Genomic DNA, 20,723 nt, shown 5'->3' with positions numbered 1-20,723 from the left:
ATTCAGATGCTGTTGGAACCTCATTGTGGCGATAATAGATTACAACCCTGCTGCGCTGTTTATCAAGGAGCTTGTGACTTAAGTCCGGAGACATTTGATCTTAAAATAGCACAATGTTTTTTGTAATTGCATTTTAAGTGGGTACTTCATTATACAGCACCAATCCTTTGTATGTTGAAGAATGTAGACTGCCTTTATACTCGTATTTCTGTCTCTGCTTGGTTAATTAAATGCGTGTCCTCTGAGCCAACCTCTAGTTTTTCCACACAGACATCGGTTCATAACTGTGCCCATGTTGCAGGTTGTCCTTGCCCTTTGAAAAGTGTGTCACCAGACTGCCCCCTTTTCAGAATAATGAGAAATCGTCGGGGTCTTAACAGTGACCCCAATTCCAGACATATCAGAAATGCCTCTCTCAATGAAGCAGACCCCTCAGCCTAATAACCTCAACACATTCTCCGTAGCTCTAAAATATGATACTGATTAAGGTTAATATTTGTGGTTTTTTGATGCAAGCGCTGAAAATTTCATTGTACATGCCCTCAGGTGAGCAACAAAATTATTTCCTTTTGGGAAACTGATCCGCTAGTCTCCCATCTGGTTCAGCTTTCCTGCTGGAGATTGCCTTAGCTGTTAAACCAGCCCCACAAAGTAAATGACGTTGTCTTCACCAACCCAAAATTCAGAGTGCAGTCAATGGCAATCGTTCATTGTTAAAAATCAATGACATTTTAATATTGTCATTAATATTTGTATTTTTTTGTTCTTTTTTGTACTGTAAAGTTAAAACTGCATGAAATATGAGCACATTATGCAAGCTTTATTTTGGGATTTTTAACCAACGGGGCTCGACATGCTTACGCAACATGTTTCAGTCCGCTATAATCACCATTTTCCCGCCCGCGGTGTCGTATATCGTGCCCCCAGGCAATGTAAATACTCTGCACCTGGTGAAAGCCAAGACAGGCTTGTTTTAACACCAGAACTGAAGTGGTTAATGCTTCATTTTCCCCTTAAGTGTGACAATTTCTGTAAACTGTTCGAAATGACCACATAGTTGTGTGCTGAAACACTGACCATAACTCAACATATTTTCAGGTCAGTCCTTCAAATTGGAGAACAGTGTATTCATGAACTCATCCATCTCTATTATCTGTTTAGTTCCTCGTGAGAATGGTCCAGCTAGATACTCGGTGGCCTTGCATTTTATGACTGCATGGTTTGCTCAAGACTTTTTTTGTATGAAATCAGTTTTGTTTGTTCCATCAGTATTGAGGCCTGGAACTTTGGCCTTTTTTCAAACCAGCAGTGGGTTTTTGTTTCAAATCAGTGTGTTCATGTACCGTATCTGTAATTGAAACAACCCCATACACACATTTTGTTTGTGTGGGTGTTTACGTGTAAGACAAACAGTAATTTCAGTAGTCATAGATGGCAACTATCAAGCTTTCAAGGTTAATAATTAGCTATCTTGCCAGTTACTTGGAAAATACAAAACACAAATACAGTGGTAAATAGTGAGTAAAATTGTGACCTAACCACATGTAGTTGCCTGCTTATGTGAGATACAAAAACCAATCCTGTTCTGTTTGGTTGCAGTTTTTGTTCTCTTAGTACTTGCTGTTCTCACTTAGTAACTATGGATGTGTTGTTAAAGAGCAGTGCAAATTTTTCCCATGGATGTGTTTTCATTTCTGTTTTCTGATTGATTGGTGCCTGTTGATATTTGCACTGGTTCGTCCTCATACTTGGACATATACCTGGCTATAGAAACCCACACTCTGCACATTTCAAATGTTTTCTCAACAAGTCGTGTATTTGTCCTCACTGAAAAGGTGATGGGGGATCTCAGCGGACTCGCTCCCCTTTGTGCTTCATTCACGGTCCATTCCTGCGCCTTTGCTTTCAGACACGTTGATAGGATTAGCCCTCTGGTGTATCTGATTTGATTACACAAAGCACAACAAGAAAGCATCCTCCCAAAAGTGTATGGGGACTGTCATAGGTACCCACCCCGGAGGGAGGAGGTAATGGATAGTCACTTTACATCCCCTTAACAAAACAGTAACCATAGACCCGGACAATGGTCGGTAATCAAATATCATGTCGGTGCAACCAGCGGCTCGTTGTTTGCACAAAAACTTAAGAGGTGGTGTGACAGCTGCGGGACAAAAGGGAACAAGATGGATGCGTCGGAGGACGTGATGAGACCCCAGGCCCTGAGTCGGGTTTCTTCCTGGTTGGCTCGCCAGGCCCGGCCCGGCCCCAGTCCCGAACGGAGCCCTTTTTGAAGTGCTGGGAAATGATGAGCTTCACATCCCTGCCTTCTGCGCCACTCAGGGCCGCGGGGCCTTTATTTTCCATGGTCTCGCCCAGGGACCCTCGTCCCGTCTCAGGATGGGCTAGCTTGGTTTTCAGGTAGGAACATTAGGTGGGAGGGGGGAGCCGGAGCGGTTTAGGAAGCCCGTCACCCCTGATGGGGAAAACGGCTGTCCCGCCAAGGGAGCGCTCTTGTTTGCAGTAGCGTTCACGGTCAGGTAATTTACAAGGAGGGAATCTCGGACCCTGTGCCTCCTCTGCCTCGGAAGCCTCGTCCTATCGTGGAGGTCTCGCCTCTCTTCTCAGTGACACCCTGAGTCTCGCATGCACTCTGTGTGGCACAAACCTCTCTCCTCTTAAAGAGCACAAAGCGGTAAAAATTTGGAATTAATAATAGTTGGATAGATGTAATCTGCAGCAGGCTTCCATTTCAAGTCACGTAGAAGAATGGGGGGGGGGGGGGTTGAAGCTGGCACAATGCATTTGGAAAGCTCCATAGAAAAAGCATATGTCAGTCAGCGAAGTGCAGATAAACCATGGCAAATGGGCTGCACTGGGGTGGAACCGGTGTGTAAAGTAATATCCATTAATAGATTTTTGTCAGACCTGACCTTTGCGATTCTAACAGGCTGGGAAGGAGGGGTAGGAGGGCTTGATATTTTCATTCTCCTGGATCCGGTCCGGCGTCTCTGGGGCACGGCTTAACACAGCGCATCTTCTGTCTGTTCTGAAAAAGACCCCTCCTGTGGGCAGGAGAGATGCATTAACTCGGGAGCTGCCTATCAGAGAGACTCTCCAAAACGCACCGAGCCCTCACACATCGTTAATCATCCAGGGCGGCCCTGCTTCCCGGCCATGCAACGCCCCAGGAGCTGGCTGCGCCCTGCCTTTGTCACGGCAGTAACGCCGCTGCACGGCTCTGCAGGCCCCGTATCACATGGTCACGTAGCACACATCTCTCTTAAAAGGTAACAATGCCTCTTTGGTTCTCTGTCTGTGCATTGTCGCGCACCACTATGAAGCTACTTTGTTAACAAAGGGCAGACATGAGAGCGCAAAGTAAAAGGACGCCGACACCGAAGTGGCCGTGTCCAGCAAATGAACCGCAGGTCCCTCTCGGGTTACCCGCTGGTACTTAAGATGGGGTTTAACGTTTCGGCACAAAAGAGGATCAGGCAGATCAGCTCTTGTACTCGCAGTGATAAACCGCCGCTGACTCGGTCATGTGGAAGCAGGGCTCCTGTGTCCCAGGACAATAAGGATACCGGGTTTCAGGAAACGGGAATCATCTGGTTTTGTGATGCGAGGTATAAATCCCTCAGATTGCTATCTCCAAATTGTTCGGATTTGCTCAAGCTCGGAGAGCCTGGTGCTCGGCTGGACCCGCCAGAGGTTAAGTCCCGCGGCGTTCCGCCGAGAGCCGATCCCGGGGCTGTGCCGTGCTTAAATCCTACCCTCGTTTATTCCAAGCTAGAACCACATCCATATTACATGAGGCAATGGTTTCAAAAAGCAGTCTTGTTGGAACCATGTAGGTGAATGTATTTTCTTTTTTTTTTTTTTATTCCAAGCCATTAATGCTTTTGAGTCTGAAAGAACTGTTTAAGTGTAGTGCTTTCACCTTTCCTAGGTGTGTCCTCTAAGGACGGCTTCCGTGCAGTGCTGCGTGTCTCTTTTGACTTTTGTGCATGAGTTTCCATTGGTTGTTTCGAGGTGACCCCAGCCTTTCATGCTGGTGTTGCAGGGAAAAAAGGCGGTCTCGCTTTCAAAATAGATAAGGGCAAAATCAGATTTTGGTAAACGCGTGCAAGCATTTACCCAAACAAAAGCATGAGATTGCATCTGCTGCAGCTCAAACCAAACACCTTTAGTGGAGGTATTATTAAAGATGATACTGTTAATGTCACCCATGACGTTGTGAATGTGACCAAATGTATGCCATTGTGTGTTGTGGACATTAGTGTTAAGTTGGAAGAGCTTTTTTGAGAACAGGAGAGAGGCCAGGTAGAAAAGGAAGGGTTATTCTCAGATTCACAAGCACATAACCTTTTAAGGGTAAGCACCGCAAGCCTCTATTACAGGCTGCTGAGTAACCCCTTGGGCCAGTTTTCCCCCTTCTGCACAATTTTGTTACTTGCCAAAATTTTTAATCCTACATTTTGATGTTGTTCCAGTGCGGCTATGTAAACTCCATGAAACTGGAACATTCGTGCCTTTTTTTTTTCCAAGAAACAGTCTTACTAAATTTTGCTTGATTTTTAGAATGCTTAGGTACTCAGATTAGCTCTGCTGCAAATGGTTCCAACTTTTGCACGCACTTAGCGAAGTTATCATCACAAAGGCATTCGATACATCGGTAAGTTTCCCTTTTTTTGGTCTGTGAGTTGGACGGTGTATTTCTAGCTTAGGTATTTGCCTTCTCATACAAGACCTTTAAATAACTTCTATCCTGACTGACAAAGGCTCTGAAAACAAGGATTTTGGGAGCCATGCGATTGGTTCTGCTCCTGTAGTTGCTGGAAGGCGTGCAGCCAGTGGTCTGGCTCACAGAACACAGTGTGCTGCATTTGTCAAATGCTTTACTCGAGTGGTCATCGAAAATGGTCTGTGCTGGTACTTTCTAGATTGAAGGATAGCTTTTAAATCTCCTTGTACGGAGACTGGCAGTTCTCTCAAAGCTTGTTTTGGGGGATGCAGCTCAAGCCAGATTCTGCATTTTAAAAACAAGCTGAAGAAGAATCCATTCTTCTGACCAGTGGAGGAAGACTGTATTAAGGGCGTAAAGAACCATTTTCTGAAGATATTAATGGCACATTACAGTTTGCTATGTAATATCTAACTGGAGCCTGTGATTAACTTTTCTGGTAAAAGATCGATAAGCATACGAAAGTGCATCGCAGGAAAGTATTTACTTTCATGTACCATGAGCACAGCAAATAAACAGACCCTAACTTGTCAGTTTTGTAAATGCCCTCTATGTCCAACCATGCGCTTGTACTTGGGTTGTCTTTTCTCATGGAAGAACGCCATGTGCCCCGTGATGTCAGAAGTGGTGATGCAGGCAAATTCATCATCATGTTTGAGATTTCTATTTTCGTAACTGTCCCCCCTTTGCATAGATGTTACGTTTCACTCACGGATCCTAATGGAAGATCACATTAGCATGCGATCTACCCCAGATAAGCTGGCTGTCCAGATCTTACGCTGACAAACGAAATTCCTGATAAAAAGCTCTCCCCCTTTCCTCCTGATTCCACAGTGATAAACGAATTAAATTCCCGATGAAAGTGGGTCGCCTGGTCCTGTTTGTCTCGCTTTATTTGTTTGTCCTTTAAAGACTAGTAAAGGGCAAGTAAATGCAACAACGTGTGCGTTTACACGAAGAAGGAGAAGAAGTAATGCGTGGGCCTCCTTTTATTTAGGAAGTGCGGCCTTCTTCTCCAGGAAAAGCAAACAGCCGGGACAAGGGCAATAAACAGAGATGCACCGCCTGACCCCCGCGCGGAGAATGTTGTTTCATTTCAATAACAAACTCTCTCATGCTTTCAAACATGGCATGTTTTGCAAACAGAGCGAAAATTATCGCGCCAAGTCTTTAATAAAACTCCAGATAAAGGGAAAAACATGTTTGTCATGCGCTTCCCGGTGATTAGGTGCGCCGTGACTTGCAGTCTGTCGCGCTCCGGGCAAGCGCAGACGAATTTTATTTGACCTCGATTCGCCTGCACTTCAGTTCTCCCTCCTCGCCAGGCCTGCTTGCCAGATTAGTGGGTTCTCCTCTTTGGAGATTACAGGTTGGCAGCGTTGTCTTTGTCGCCTGTGGCCGGGAAATTCTTGTTTTGTCTCCCTTCTCTGCAGGGCTGTTGTGTGGGGATTCTTTAGTTGAATGAAGTTGTCAGTTGTTAAGAGAATGAAACAGAGTGATTGAGAGCTGTAGGTTCCGATTGGTGCGGAATGATGTTGCCAAGTTACAGTGCAGGGCCATCCTCTATATCCCCCTAGGTGGTACCTTTTCCCTCGCGTGCTCTGATGCATTACCTGGCTGTCAGGGATGGGCCACATCCCAAGCCATTACTTGACGTTCCCTCTCTTTGTTTCATCCTGCGTGTCCCATTGGAAGAGAGTTATAGGAAGATGAAAGAAGGAAGCTTCATGACCCTTCCCACGGTCCCTGTTCCTCCCTCAAATCAAGCTCTCAGCTGTGTCCCGGAACCACTCCCCTCTCCGTCACCCTCTGGACCTGTGTGCACTCACACCTGGAAACTCTGTGGCGATGGTGTCTCAGTTTCGTTGACTGGCACACTTCACTGAGGTGAAATGTTGCTTAGGAGGTTTGTTTTTAGTGGTGGCAGCTGAGGTAATGAAGACAAAAAGTGGAATTTGCTCGGAGATTGTAGTTCTGTATTCTGTAGTTGGATTTGCTAGGGGGGCATTTACTTGAGTGGTTGACTCAGAGGTGAGACTGGGAAAATATCCTTTGGTGTACCATTATTATTTCCATGTTACAAGTTTTAATAGAACATAAAAGTGTACACCGTCATGACATCACTTGGGTTCATTCTAACGTACACCATAGTACATTTTCTTGGCACATTCATAACATGACTTTGTGTGGTGAAATATTGCTAGTAGCATGCTGATCTGTTTGATATGATAAATCTGTATAGCTGAACAACAACCACAAAAGCTTTCAGTTGACAAATGTTGGATACCATGGCTGATATGTAAAACATGCATAGTTGATAGCTGTAACTGACAAAATGTTAGATACTAGCCAGAGATGTTGTTTTTAAATAACAGTGTTTGGCCATAAGTGCTATTTGCCGTTTGTGTAAACAGCTCTGCGGTTGAGGCGCGACCTAATGATAAACATCCACTCGTAGATGCTTGGGAGCGAGTCCCAAATGAAATGCTCTTTGCTCCCGTCCGCTCTCACTCCATTGACCAGTCGAGTACAGGCATGGGGACGACACTGACACGGCACACCACATACATACTCATGTCTTGGATGGAGAGAATAAGGGTCGACAAACTGCAAAGTTGGACTCTGCCCTTGTATTGTGAGGGGAGAGGGTCCAACCTCACTACCTGGTGCTTTGGCCGTTAGCCCTGAAGCCCAGGAGACACGTGTCCTTCTCAATCCGCTTAGATGGCGGATGGCTAAGGCACATGCAGGCCTATATGCATTAGGTACGTGCAGGTAATTAGCGAAAATGTGTTTCTGCACTGCGCAGGAAGTCTCGGCCCGAAAGCCGGTAATTTCACATCGTAAACTTCAAGGAATGTTTCCATGCGTCGTCTATAAACAGTTAGCAGAGATTGTTTGTCTTCGGTCCCGTTACCTGCTCTGTTTGAGTTAAGGCTCGGCCCTTATTGGACCTCTCTGTGTGCGCTGATGCTAAAGCTAACCAAAGCCTGTAATTCCCAAATGAAATTTGTCATGCCGACTGTTTATGCAAAAAATTTTGAACATCCGCACAGACGCGTGCATGCCTAGCCTTGCCGACATTTTTTTCCCTTCCCGCGAAAAGAGTAAAACGGTAAGTGTTTCCCCTCTAAAGGCACACATATTTACGAACTGTTTGAGTAATGTAGAATTTAAAACTAACAAATCGTCAGAGCCATAAAGAAGAGGATTCTACTCTGCAGCTGGATTCAGGAAGAAGTATATTATTTTTTGCTTTAAACTATAAATACTAGGAGCATTTGTTCTTGAGGTCCTGAAGAACATTCTGCCGCTCGCTGACCCACCAGCAGCTGTGCGCTCTCGCCCTCTCCTTCCCTGAAGCCGCAGAGGATCGCAATATCTCTTTGTATTATGAAATTCTAGGAAGAGAGGCTGGCATTTTAATAAATCCATGCTGCGAGGATACACTTCTGGTTTATTTTCAATAAGGCAATTTTGTTTGTGTAAGAAGCGGCTCTGGTAAACATTCTTCGAGAGGCCAGTTATTTTTGAAGCGCTCGGTTCAAGTTCAGCAGAGTGGGGCTGCGAGTGACTGAAGTAGCCCATGGGGGGCCCTGTTTGCAGGGCGCAGAGAAAACAGGCTTTTTTAATTGGACACAGTTCGGCTCACACAAAGGTGAGAACATCAATCAGTTGCACTGGGTTATTTCAACAACAGTGATACTGACTTCAGTCCACCCACCACCCACCCCTTGCCCCACACACACCCACCTCCTGTGATAACATGTAATTGTCATTTCTTGTACCTTTGGGAAAATTAACCATTTAGTTGCTTTTTGTGGAACAAGGTTATTACCAGTTCTCTATTATGCATATTTATTCTGTCAGTTTGCCAATGAAGGCCCCCCTTTTATTCCGTCCATTTCAAGCAAGGTACATTTTCATTAGCCCTGTTTGATCATTTTTTTAGCTGGGCCTCCGGTGCTTGCAGTGACATTTGGTATCATAGTGATTAACTCTGGTTAAAGTAAAATTTGTTCAGGGGTTAAAAGAACACTTCTCAGAAAGACTGTTCTCCGAAAGGTTATCTGTGGCTCACCTTACAGTTACCGTTGAACACGTGTATCTGTTTGGAATCTGAAACTGATTCAAAGTTTTCTGCAATAAGGGAGCATTTGAGAGTTAACTTGGGTCCGCCTCTCAGCAATGCATGTCAAATGCATACCAAGTCAGTCACCCTTAAAAGACAGATTTATACATGTTTGCATGTCCATCCAGGCACTTTCCCTGTGTTTGATTTTCTAACAGATCAGCCCTAGGGTGCCTTTCCACGACCCTGTTTTCTTTATGAGGAAACATGTGTCCTAGTTGCATTCCCTCCGCATGCATTCTCAGGAAACCAGCAGGCCCACCGCAGTGACGGCTCCCTGCCCAGCGTCTTGCCATTGTGGGGGGTTTCTTCGGCCTTTCGTGACTCTTCAAACAGCCTGTTCTGTTAGCCATCTTGGCAAGCTCCTCCGCGCTGTCCGAATTCACACAATCGGGCCGAGATGGAATCTGTCAGGCCGCATTTTTTTTCCCCCATGTTCCCCCATCAGCAGCCGAAACCCGGAAACACAGTGACTTATTGTCATTCAAAAACAGTCCGGAGTATATGCTGGGTTTTACTTGTTTACCACAAATCAGGCTGTGTTTTGATTTGAGTGAACATCAGGTGACGCTTGATTTAAATGGTAAGCTCAGAGGGGGAACTGCTTCATGGCTGCCTGCCTTTTGATCAGTTAATAACTGCGAACGGGCCTTGTTAGCATGCATTCACGATGTGGACACATGCTTCGCGGTGCGGCCGCTGAGAAGGGCTGCAGCTTGCAAGCGCACAGGTTTCCGTCTCTGTCTGTTTTCTCTTATCCTGATTGTCTTGGTGAATGATGTAAATGTGTGTTAGTCACGCTGCGTGCGGAGCAGTCGCCTGAGTTACCGTAAAATCTGTTAGTCACACTTCTGTATTAGTCGTACTCGTGCATTCCGAATAGGGGGAGTGATTGCAATCAAGGCAAGCTAACAAAAATGATGCATTGGGCACCCTAACCCTCCTCCAATTACTGTGCACCAGCAAACATGCAAAAATTACCACATACAAACAAGATCTCGTACAATGGTGTAGACTACAAATGAACCAAGAATGGAATTAAAATTGGAAATTTTGCATGTCTGTAAAACGCTTGAAATGCAAAGTGTGCAGAGCTCACTTCACTTTATAACACTGCATGGTGAATTGCACTAGGAACCAAGCGCATTCAATTCATACTTTGTCACCAGAAACTGCGTTTCAGTGCAGCCAGGTCCAGGAAATTGCTAGAGCTTGCAGTAAATGTTTTCTCCCCTCTTTGTTGTAGGAGATGTCCCTGGTTGCCCCAGAGTCGCCATCAGAACAAGCCCGAAGGGTATTCCAGACCTTCGACCCAGAAGGTAAGATGGCCTGTTGCTCCTTTAACCTGTAAATCCAAATGATAGTTATTTCAAATTGTGGCGTGGGACGTTCAGTGTTACCGTCACATGCCCAGCGTCGGTCAAGACAACTTAGCAGACAGACCTGTTGATCCAGACCTTTTTCTGCACAGTTGAGCAGCCGAGGGTTTGATCACACCAGGAGTGTTGTGAATCGTTGAACCCGATGAAGCTGCATACGGGCTGTCCCACATGGAATGCAGGCGGTTAAATCAGTGTGTGCTCCTTCCTGCTCTGATGTAGCCCTAGCCACGCATGCCTTGCCCAGTACATAGGTTCAACTCATCGCATTTACATCTTGAGCGTCCCGTGAGAGCCGCTGTTCGGGGGGGGGGGGGGGGGGGGGATGTGCGGTAGATCTGTCCCAGCAGCTGAGTCAACCGTCCCCGCAGAAGTGACCCGGAGAGGGGCGGGGGGGATTACAGGTCTTATTGTCCCGGGGCACGGCGGGTGAACCAGCCCCCTTTTTCATTTAAAGTCCCTCGCGCTTTAATCAAAGGATCTGCTGCTGTTTACAGAGGGGTGAGGAGAAGTTGCGCCCGGCGCTAATGCACCTAACCCGAGGCTGACCACGCAGGAAACCACAACTCCAGCGCTTTATTTGTGTTGCACTTATTAAAGGGAGAGAGGAGGCCGAAGCCGCTTTTCCGCCTCTTAATGCCCCTGCCGAGTGCCTTTTCAAAGCGGCGTCTGAAGTAATTTGTAGAGAGGAGCAGCGCTCTTCACCGTCCTTACCTCTCAGCAGGAGTCAGGATTATTTTCATAAGGACGTATCTGGAAGAGTTTCATCGAGACGCAATGCTCTGTGTTTATTTCTGATGTGGGCCCGCAGTGAGCTTTGATGGATAACTACTGTAGGAACAACCCCCCTCACACGTACACAGTTAACTCTTTGGTCATTGTAAAAAAAGGTTAACATACTGATCTGGGCCGTTTAGCTCTACTCTCCTCTCTACTCTCTACTCCCTTAAGAAATCAACGAGCATAACTTTTGAACACGCGGATCCAAAAAAACGGCAGTTAATTTTATGCAGTGTCCCGGTAGACTTTTTGCCACACGGTCACAGTGTTGCGCTTTCAGAGCTGGAGCTAACAAAGGGCCGGATACGGCAGGCCCTTTTAACACCGGCAGAGTGCGGACATTTAGGGCTCAGCTTCAAGCGCTGGGCTCAGAGCCTCGAAGACACAGCTGTTTCTTAATTGCTTCCCTCTGGTTTCTCTTCGCACCGGAAGGTAAGTGGGAGACATGGCTGCATGACTCACAAAACGCACGTGATCGTCACGCAGGGGAGCGGCGAATGCAGAACCAGGCAGGTTTCATATTCAGGCCCACATAATTGCCATGTGAGCCATAATTATGGCAATCGCCCGCCGCATCCCACTGTGCCACACTTCCCCGGACAACAAGCATGTTTGACGCGTGTGCCTTCTTGAATGCGCCCCTCTGGTTTGTGTTCTGTTCTTTTGTTCCCCCCCCCCCCAAGACAGGATGTTCCAAAAGGAATCGAAGCGTAATCTTTTCTTAATGCAGTAAACAACATTCTTGTGCCTCGTGTGTTTATGAGAACAATATGCCGCTTTGCATGCCTGCCCGTGCTCCGGGGACTGTTTTGCATTAACGTCTATCTGACGACAGGACAGTAAAGGGAACCGTGTGAACAACCCTCCTCTTAAAATAGCGTCAGTCATAGAATTAATGCTCAGACCTGTGGGCCGTTTCCTCATTCAAAAGTCGGTCACCTACATTACAGGGACTCTTTAACATTTCAGGGTTGGGTCTTGTGGAGTGCAATAGAAAACGTATCTCAAACCTAGAGAACCCGTGTCGCATTGATAGGTTAAAATGTGTGCGTGTTAACGCAGAGGCAGACACTGCATGGCTTTGTTTCTCGTACTTTGAAAACCTGAAAGCTGGAAGCGTGCGTAGTTAATTGTCCTTATTACAATCTAAGCAATTAAGAACATCGCATCACTCGTTACAAAAGCAACTGACAAAAACTGTGGCTCATTCTCTCTGCAGCAAAAGATGTGTTTTTAGCAAGTCACCCACCCTCTCCTGTCTTGTTCTTGCATTTTCAGTGACGTACATATTTGTATAAAGGATTGAAAACTCGGGAGTCTGTAACACATTTCTTGATCCCATGAGGCCACAGCTGCCCCAGCACCCATACAGTGCTGGCTTTTGCCAAAATTCTGCCGTCATTTGTGATAGTGTCGCCCCGCGGGGCGCAGAGGTAGCACCGCGTGCCGTGTTTGTGGAAACTTTTGCAGACGCCGTGAACGGCGGCGGTGCTTAGCGAGGCGGCGGAGCGGAGGTCGCGGCGGGGCTGAGCGTCAGATGCAGTCCTCCCGAGCTGGCGGCGGCGGCGCGGCGTGCGGCGCACTGCGGTCCGCCGCTGGACGCGCAGAACAAACCGCGCAATTCCTGGACTGTCAGGAGTCGCGCTGTGGTTAGTTAGCTGCGGGGTTAAACCGAGTCCAGCTGGCCTCCGATCAGTAATAGTCTCTGGCACGCCTTATGTGTTTTAAGAATGCGCGCAGAGAGAGAGAGAGAGCGCTAAGCTGAGTGATTTTCCTCCTGCAGCGGCTCTCCGCACCAGCTGAAAATGATCTTGTCTGCCTTGACACCAAATATGTAAACAGACCAGACCGCCGTTGCGCATTGAAAGAGCAATTTAGGGCCGTGCCAAGAAAGCGAGACTCGCCGTTGAAACGAGGGCAGCGGACCTCCTTTACCAGCCACCCCCCCTGCCTTCACCACCGCTCTCTCAAGGATCCCGAACGCTGCTCCCTTTAGCCAGTTTCCGTTTCTGTCGGTGGTTGTTTTTCTTGGAGGGACAGAGGAGGACAGTCGTTGGGAACATCCCTGTGTTTGTTGGTTTACTCCGCTGGCCTCAGCGCTGAATGAGGATCTACATTAATCTCTCTGTTAACCCTCTCCCTCCTGGATCTCATCAGAAATCCCATCGTAGGCTTCCTGAATAACGCAGGGGCGTAATCACTCATGTAATGGATGTTTCTGGGGTAGGGATCGCATACAGAGAAATGCAGCCATGCTTACAGGAAACTAATCAGGCTAGTCGTGCTCTACTCCTGCTATTTTACTAGTAACCAAGAGATTTCTTCCTCTGGTACTGTAAGATACAGTATTAGAAACAGGTCATGTTAAAAAAGAAAGGAAGAAAGGAACTGTCAGGAAAGCTGACATCTTTTCCATATAAAAAATATCTAGGCAGTGTGCTAATACTATAGAGCCAAATACATGATGGATTAATACATTCAATTATGACCTTTTAGATGTGAGATAGACAGAGTGCATCGTCTCTGCTTTACAGGACAGCAGTGAGGTAACACTTGGCATCCTAGTCCGGAGCACATGGAACTCTTCCCTTTTGTTTGAAAAGCGGAGCTCCAGAAGGGACGTCAGCTTGAGTCTCGTAACCGAGCGCGCTCATTCTGAACAATATGCGGTTACCATGGTAGTCCCAGGTTCCGTGACGACTCGTTTTGGCCCTGCCAGCTCAGTCCCTCTCGGTCATCTCTGTTCAGACCTAAAGGGAAAAAACTAAGCGACACTGTGATTTTTCACAATTTTTTCAGCGCATTTGTTTGCACGGGGAGGCTCCAAGGAAGGTCAGGCCCTGCAAATGCAGATCTATGCGAGAGGTAATGGAAGGGGCTGAGAGAGGAGGAATCATATCTCACGGTCTGGGACCCTTTGCGGGTTAATTTGCAAACATCCTGCGATACGCTTGACCTGCTCGCCGGACCCAGGACAGGGATCCGCCAAATTGAAATTAGGGTCGAGTTACATACAGGAGTAATTTGAAGTCCTGCAGCCTCTGATTGCTGTATAATGCTTGACCTGACCCTTTTATGCGAGGCGGCATGGGACATTACACAGTTCTGATCACGTGACATGTATCTCTTTTCACACTCCTGCAACATATAGGAGGGATGTGGGGGTGGGGGGGTCAGGGGTTATGAACATGTAACTCAGCATAACCTACTGCTTGCTGCTCAGACTGACTAAAAAGCTAGTATAAAAGTACATCGATCACTTTGCAATTACAAAGCATTTTTCACGCGGTACGTTTGAATTTGAACAATTTTAACATTTAACACACATTTTAACCTGGTCTGCAGGTAGAAAGGCCCAAGGGGTGTTTGTGGAATTCCAGTCTGAGCTTCCTCCAGATAAGAAGCAGAAACTAAGTGACCTTGATTCATGACTCGGCTCTTGGGAATTCAAGCTCATGTTCATAAAACATTGCCTATTTAATTAGGTCATCATTTTCTCCACAGCCAGTTGAAGACCTGCCATCCTCTTTGATATAATTCTTTAAGAGAAAGGCTATCTGACCACCATGGTAATCCGGATGAAAGTCTGAATGTCCTTCAGCTGGTCCAAGCTGTTAGTCAGGTGGTCTCCAGTGAGTGACTCTGTTTGTTTAGGATCGGACTCCTGGCTCCGACGCCTCAGGTCTCCTGCATTTCTAAAGCAGTTCTCCATCTGTCTTTGTTCCTCTTCCCCTGCAGATAATGGCTTCATACCCGATACGCTGCTGGAGGACGTGATGAAGGCCCTGGATCTTGTCTCGGAGCCGGAATAGTAAGTAGTTCTGGCAGGGGTGTGCCCACAGTGTCAGCCCAGCACATACTGTTCATCTCTCCCCAGCCATCTGGGGTTGCAGTACCTCCCCTCATCCAACACCACCCCACAGTCTCTATGGTTGGGATGGTTAGGAAGCCCAAGGGGTAATAGTCCCTAGATGGCCCCCGTCCCTGAGTTTAAATGAGCACAGGCACAGTGCTCTGTGTGCTTGAGCAAGCACAGAGGGCAGTCAGGCCATACGTGTGTTTACAGTTAGAGCTGTCGCTAACGGCTTGAGCTAAGATAGACTGCCAGTCACCCACACGATGAAAGCAAGTAATCCTTAGTGTTTCGAGGGGTGACTAGGCAAGATGTGCCAGGTTTTGCTGGTCACATGACATTCCTGAGGGGCACACCATTAAAGCAATTGAATTGATGAAGATATTTACTTGACTACATCAGGAGCGCCAAGGTTGAGGTGGATTAGCCAGCACATTGTAGCGCTGCCAAAAAGAGGCTGCAGGCATGGAAGAATAGCCCGCTGTGCAGGACGCAGGCCTCTTCTTTGGGTTAGGAAGAGGCGTGGAACCACCTGCACATGGTGGTACGTGACCGTTGAGGATGTCCAGCCCCGCAGGTCTGTGAAGTGGCCCAGGGCCGAGGGTCCTGCTGAGCTCCTCCTCTCAGGTTTCACTCACGTTCCACAGAAACGGTTGAGTTCACAGATGCGGGAGCAGTTCAATAGCGCCATCAAACAGGGACTGCTTTTTCATCGCGCCCTTGTAAACCGGGCTGCTTCTGTGAGAGTATCTTAATTTGTTCACCAGACACCCTGCCTGCCCGCAGACGTGCCTTGTGAAAGCAAGGCAGGGATTTGAGTAAAAGCTGAAATGTCTCTAACACCTGTGTCCAACCCTGTTTAGAATAAAATACTTTTCCTGAGTGCTGTTTGAAGCCCATCCCTTCCCCTAAAGCTCCTGGTTAAGATGTTAAGATCTCTTAAAGCCTTAACTCTCATTGTTCTTGTATGTAACTGAAATGGCCACTTTGAAGTGTTTCAAACAGTAAGTTGTTTTCTTGCTAACAAAACAATAGTGGTTCAGTATATAATACCTTGGCAGGCACAGCTACTTGTGCCCCAGGATAAGAATGTGGTTTTCAAATATGTGCTCTTTATTACTTCAGGTTGAGAGTTATCATTGTGAATTACATCTTACTACTGGTGTTATCTCTTTCTGGCTGTATCTGGTATTAAGCAAATAGCTCAGCTTAGATTTTGCAACAGATTTGTCTTTAAAAGGAAATTTCTCTCTCCATTTTATCAGTGGCACTGCTTTAAAAACAATAATGCTCAAACTTCCAGGAATTTCCGTAGACAGTTATATTTAGTATCCGAACACGCCATCCTCAGTGTTCTCCGGATATGTAATAAATTATATTATGGACTTTGTTTACTTTGACAACAATCTGCTTCAACGTGCATAATTACTAACTGTGAAAGGAGAACTTGTCGACTTTTCTTACAGATGTGGTTTGTGTCTGTGTTTCAGTGTAAACCTTATGAAGAACAAATTGGACCCGGAAGGACTGGGCATTGTGTTACTGGGGCCCTTTCTACTGGAATTTTTCCCTGATCAGGTAATGGAAGTTGTTTGTTTTGGAAGCGTGCCATTTCCATATCAGCCCGAGTGCTGCGGCCTCGTGGTGCTGCAGCTCTGCAGGGTCGCTGCAGCTGCGTCGGTTTTGCAGCAGAGCGCAGGAGCGCTCCTTTGCTTTCTCACCTTTCCGTGATGGCCCGGGGCGGCGCGTAGTCCAAGTGAAGTTTTATGGATTCGGGGGAGGGTAACGTGATATCCTGAGGACATTTGACAGGCTCTAGAAAATCCAGATGTGAGGTTTTTTTTTTATTTTATTTTTTTGGCGGTTCGTCTCTCCGCCGCTTGTTGCTTTGTATACCCTGCACAGTCGGTCAGATCGCCAGGCGAGCGCAGCCGCCTAAGCTCACCTGGATTACTGTGCAAACATGTCGAGCTCACATGCTGGCCGCCGGCCAAGCCGCTGGCATCGCCGGGAAGACGGCACGCGGCCCGCGGCCCTCCCCGCGCCCGCGCGCCCAGCCCACCTCTCCCCCGGATCCTCTTTCACCTCCATTACACGCTGTGCCGGGTATGAAACATCTGCGCGGCGGCGGAGGACAGAGTTCAGCCGATGATAGCCTAATGGAAAAACAGCCTCAATAATGAATCAGGTCTGTCACGTCCCCTCAGAGGCGTTTCTGGGTAACGTCATGCTCAGCGCTCATCGGCGCTCCTGATCCTAAAGAATCACCACGGTTCAAAGGTAAACAGACAAAATGCAACAATTGGCACAGAAGGATGGGAGTGAAGAATAGGGAAAAAAAAATAAAGAAAGTGAAGACATGGGTTTGAGTGGAGGGGGTTTACCATAACCTGAGACAGTTGTTTTAAACTCCAAGGAGATCGTTGTCATGACTTCTCGGTGTGTTACCGAAAATGTGCTAAAGCGATTTGGGCCTTGGGGGCCACGTCTCAGTAGAATGTCTTCCATTTACTGTGAAATTAAACAATCTAAATCCAATTCGCGTCTACCTACGCTCCTGTTTCACATATTGGCAATGACAAGGGCCCTTACTGTGTTTTCATATCTCAAACACAAAAGTGAGAGCTGAGGCTGGAATTTGGCTAGACTGAGGTATTTTTGGACGTTTCTCGCTATTTGCCAGTCCTCAGGGCCTCTGGGATTGCCTCAGGTAAGTGGGCTGTCAGCTCTGTCTTCATACCCTCCAGCAGCTACTGCACTGACATACTATCTGTTTGTCTTCCACTGTGAGAAAGGTTTGATGTTTTTTTTTTAAGAAAATAGTTCTGCATTACACAGGGAAATGGCAGAAATGTTGACATATGTGTCTCTTCATTTGCAGGATACTGGCATCCCAGACTCATTTCCTGTTTATCACTACAATGGTCTGAAGCAGTCAAACCACAACGAGAAGGTAATGCAACAGCGGGTCTGTAACTCGTGTGCATGATTATGGCAGGCAAACGGTCATGTCAGACAATTCATGCACTATTAAAGATTGCCTGTACTAAAAAAATATAAGCTGGAGAAGGAGAAGGCCAACAGGCATGCACATTGAAACATGCGTTTTGAAAATGACCGTGGCTTTTGAAGGCCAGTTGGATGATCTTGAGCTAGAATCATCTGCAGATCTTTTCCAACTCAAGTCAATTTTTCCATTTTCCTTGAGTGTCCTCATAAATGTGCAGATGACACTGAAGTATTTGAAGCGTGATGGGAGTTTCAGAACATCTGAGATCTCAATCTGTTGACAGCGGTTATCGCCACTGGGTTGACCCATGAAACGGGCCCTTCTCTACATATGAAAGGGGCCGGCTCTTGCTGGTCATCCCCCAAAGTGTGTGTTCCAGGGGTAGGCTCCCTGTACGCCCGACCCCTGACCCCCTCAGAGGAAGTCCAGGAACGGAGACAGACACAGCTAATCAGCAGACACAGGCAGAGACGCCTGTTAGCCTGCAGAAATCATTAGCTTTCTAGAAAAATGGGTGCTCTTTGTTTGGAGAATCTCTGAAAATGTTTAAATCCGATCAGAAACATTTTCTTTTGGGTTAATGTGTCAGGCTTGTGGGAATTTTTGGAGAGCAGCTGGCACAGCCAACAACCCTTGTATTGTTGTAGGTCTCATTTTAGGCCCAAGTTTACAACTGACTGCACTATCTGTTAACCAGGCTGTTTATCTCTCCCTCCTCTGTCAGGGTCGTCTTTGACCGCTCAGCCAAATATGTAATGTATAGCATATAGATTTATTGTCTGAGAACCGCTAACCTAAATATGAAGATTTCGGCAGCCGGCGACAAGAGGCTGTAAAATCTTGAACGTAAACTGCCTGCTCTCAAGTGAAAATATTTAGTTTATTTAGCATAAACATGCACAGACATTGTTGACAGGTTTTTTTTTTTTCCTCAGTTATAACAAAAGCCAGCACATGCTAATAAAGATAATCTGCTGGGCTCACGGAACCGTCTGTTTCTTTGGAAGCGTGTGAGGCAATAATGGATTGGGCTCGTGTGGGAAGTTTGCTCGGCTCCGGCTCCATTTACTGTCAGCTATCCATGTCGCCTTTGTGTTCTACAGCATGGCGACTGGGTCCCACAGTTTTTCCAGCACTCTCTAAATCCTTAACACCCTCCAAACCGAGTTCATATCGGCATAGTCAAGAAGGTGACTGCTTGAATCAGAGGGTTTAACTGCATGGATGACAGAAAAACCCAGTCAACACAATAGTCCAATGCCAGGGTTTATTATACATGCAGCTCCACAAAATTGTGTTTTTTTTTGTGCCTGGAACAGTGAGCCTTAGCCATGGCCATACACCTTTGTTTAACAGGTCTCTGATTCAGCAGGTGTGGCTAGATAACCAATAGCTAGTTGACCACCATTAAGCAATTACACACAGACAATTACAGGTGAAGGCTCTCCTTCACAGTGAACACTCTTGGAAAAAGTTGATAAAGTTAATGAGGCACCGTCTTGATGGAAAACAACTTTTAACTGCAAGAAATCCAGATGAGCCAGGTTTTAATGAGATGCTAAAAATTCTCCATGGCTTCCTTTATTTAACGTGGAGTTCGGTTTACTTCACGCTTCAGCTTGTTCCATATTACCCTCAGTCCTCTGCTTTTAAAACCACTCCAGGCTCCACGTCTGCACTGAATTTTGAAGCCAGGCTATATATAGCGCAGTAGTATATACATATAGAAGAGGCAATCTGAATCCTTGCACATGGAAGTAATCGCAAAGCAATCACTTGATGATGTCATCGTATGAGGCCACGCACTTGATTGGACCCGTATTGCATTTGCTCTTGACATTAAGTTTGTCGTCTCTCATTTGCGCTGGAGTCAATAAACATGCAGGCCCTGTCATCGAATTAGTATTTTGGTTCGATTCAAGAATGGCGCTTCACGTTCTCTCATTCCACACAGGTTTGTGACTTGTTTGTGACTTGTCCCCCCCCCCCCCCCACCCCCCAACCAGGTGATGTACGTGGAAGGAACGGCTTTAGTCCTGGGGTTCGAGGACCCGATGGTACGCACGGACGACACGCCCATCAAGCGCTGCCTCCAGACCAAATGGCCATACATCGAGCTGCTGTGGACCACAGACCGATCCCCCTCCTTGAATTAACTCCCGACCTCTGACCAAGTCACGCGTTAAAGTATAGGGATGTTGTGACGCTACCAGGGAACAGTTAAGAATTTGTATTCTTACCACAGTATGATTCAGACAGAATTCCTTCTTCCCTCTCTCTCTGTTTTCCAGCGTGCTTAAGAGGTCCTGCAGCAGTGCCTCAACTGTACAGAGAAATGTTTATATTCAGCACTCTGTTCTTTCATCATCAATGTCGTCCACCGTTTCCTTTAAATTTCGCTTGTAAATGTACAGGGTTTTTTTTTTTTTTGTTTTGTTTTGTTTCGTTTTTGTTGTTTGTTTCGTTTTGTTTTCAGAAGGGCTCGGTGTATTTTAAAACCCTTAAATACCGAATAGGTAATTCTGTTTTGTTGTCGTTCCATACTCACCAAATGTATTCTCTTTTGCCGGTGTTGATATGTTTTTTTTTTGTTGACTTTCTAAATGATTTGTTTACTGAACAAAGTATAAGAAAAAGCAATCCTACTGACGTGATACAGAATTGATCATTTATCGAGCTGTGCAACGCCATTTGTCGATTTAAAATGGTAATCCAGTTGTGTGTGTATGCATCTATTTAAGGGATTGTATGACCAAAGCATCGTGCAGGTTTACACCAGTAAGTTTCAAGTAAACTTCTGATCAACAAGAGGTCCAGCCATATAA

General features: G+C 46.4%; 1 protein-coding gene across 1 annotated transcript in view; it reads left to right on the top strand.

Annotated features, from left to right (window-relative positions):
* Positions 1-20,374, top strand: part of mindy3 (MINDY lysine 48 deubiquitinase 3) — a 31,875-nt gene extending 11,501 nt beyond the window's left edge. The window contains exons 12-16 of the mRNA XM_036538091.1: positions 10,123-10,195; positions 14,774-14,846; positions 16,379-16,466; positions 17,770-17,841; positions 19,905-20,374. Of these exons, the coding sequence (XP_036393984.1) occupies positions 10,123-10,195; positions 14,774-14,846; positions 16,379-16,466; positions 17,770-17,841; positions 19,905-20,054 (456 nt within the window). The 3' untranslated portion in view covers positions 20,055-20,374. The remainder of the gene's footprint in view (positions 1-10,122; positions 10,196-14,773; positions 14,847-16,378; positions 16,467-17,769; positions 17,842-19,904) is intronic.
* The last annotated feature ends 349 nt before the right edge of the window (positions 20,375-20,723 follow it).

The sequence above is a fragment of the Megalops cyprinoides genome, chromosome 10, assembly GCF_013368585.1.
Source record: "Megalops cyprinoides isolate fMegCyp1 chromosome 10, fMegCyp1.pri, whole genome shotgun sequence".
Classification (NCBI taxonomy): Eukaryota; Metazoa; Chordata; class Actinopteri; order Elopiformes; family Megalopidae; genus Megalops; species Megalops cyprinoides.
The sequence above is the reverse complement of the archived record's forward strand: the minus strand, read 5'-3'. Positions and strand labels throughout refer to the sequence as shown.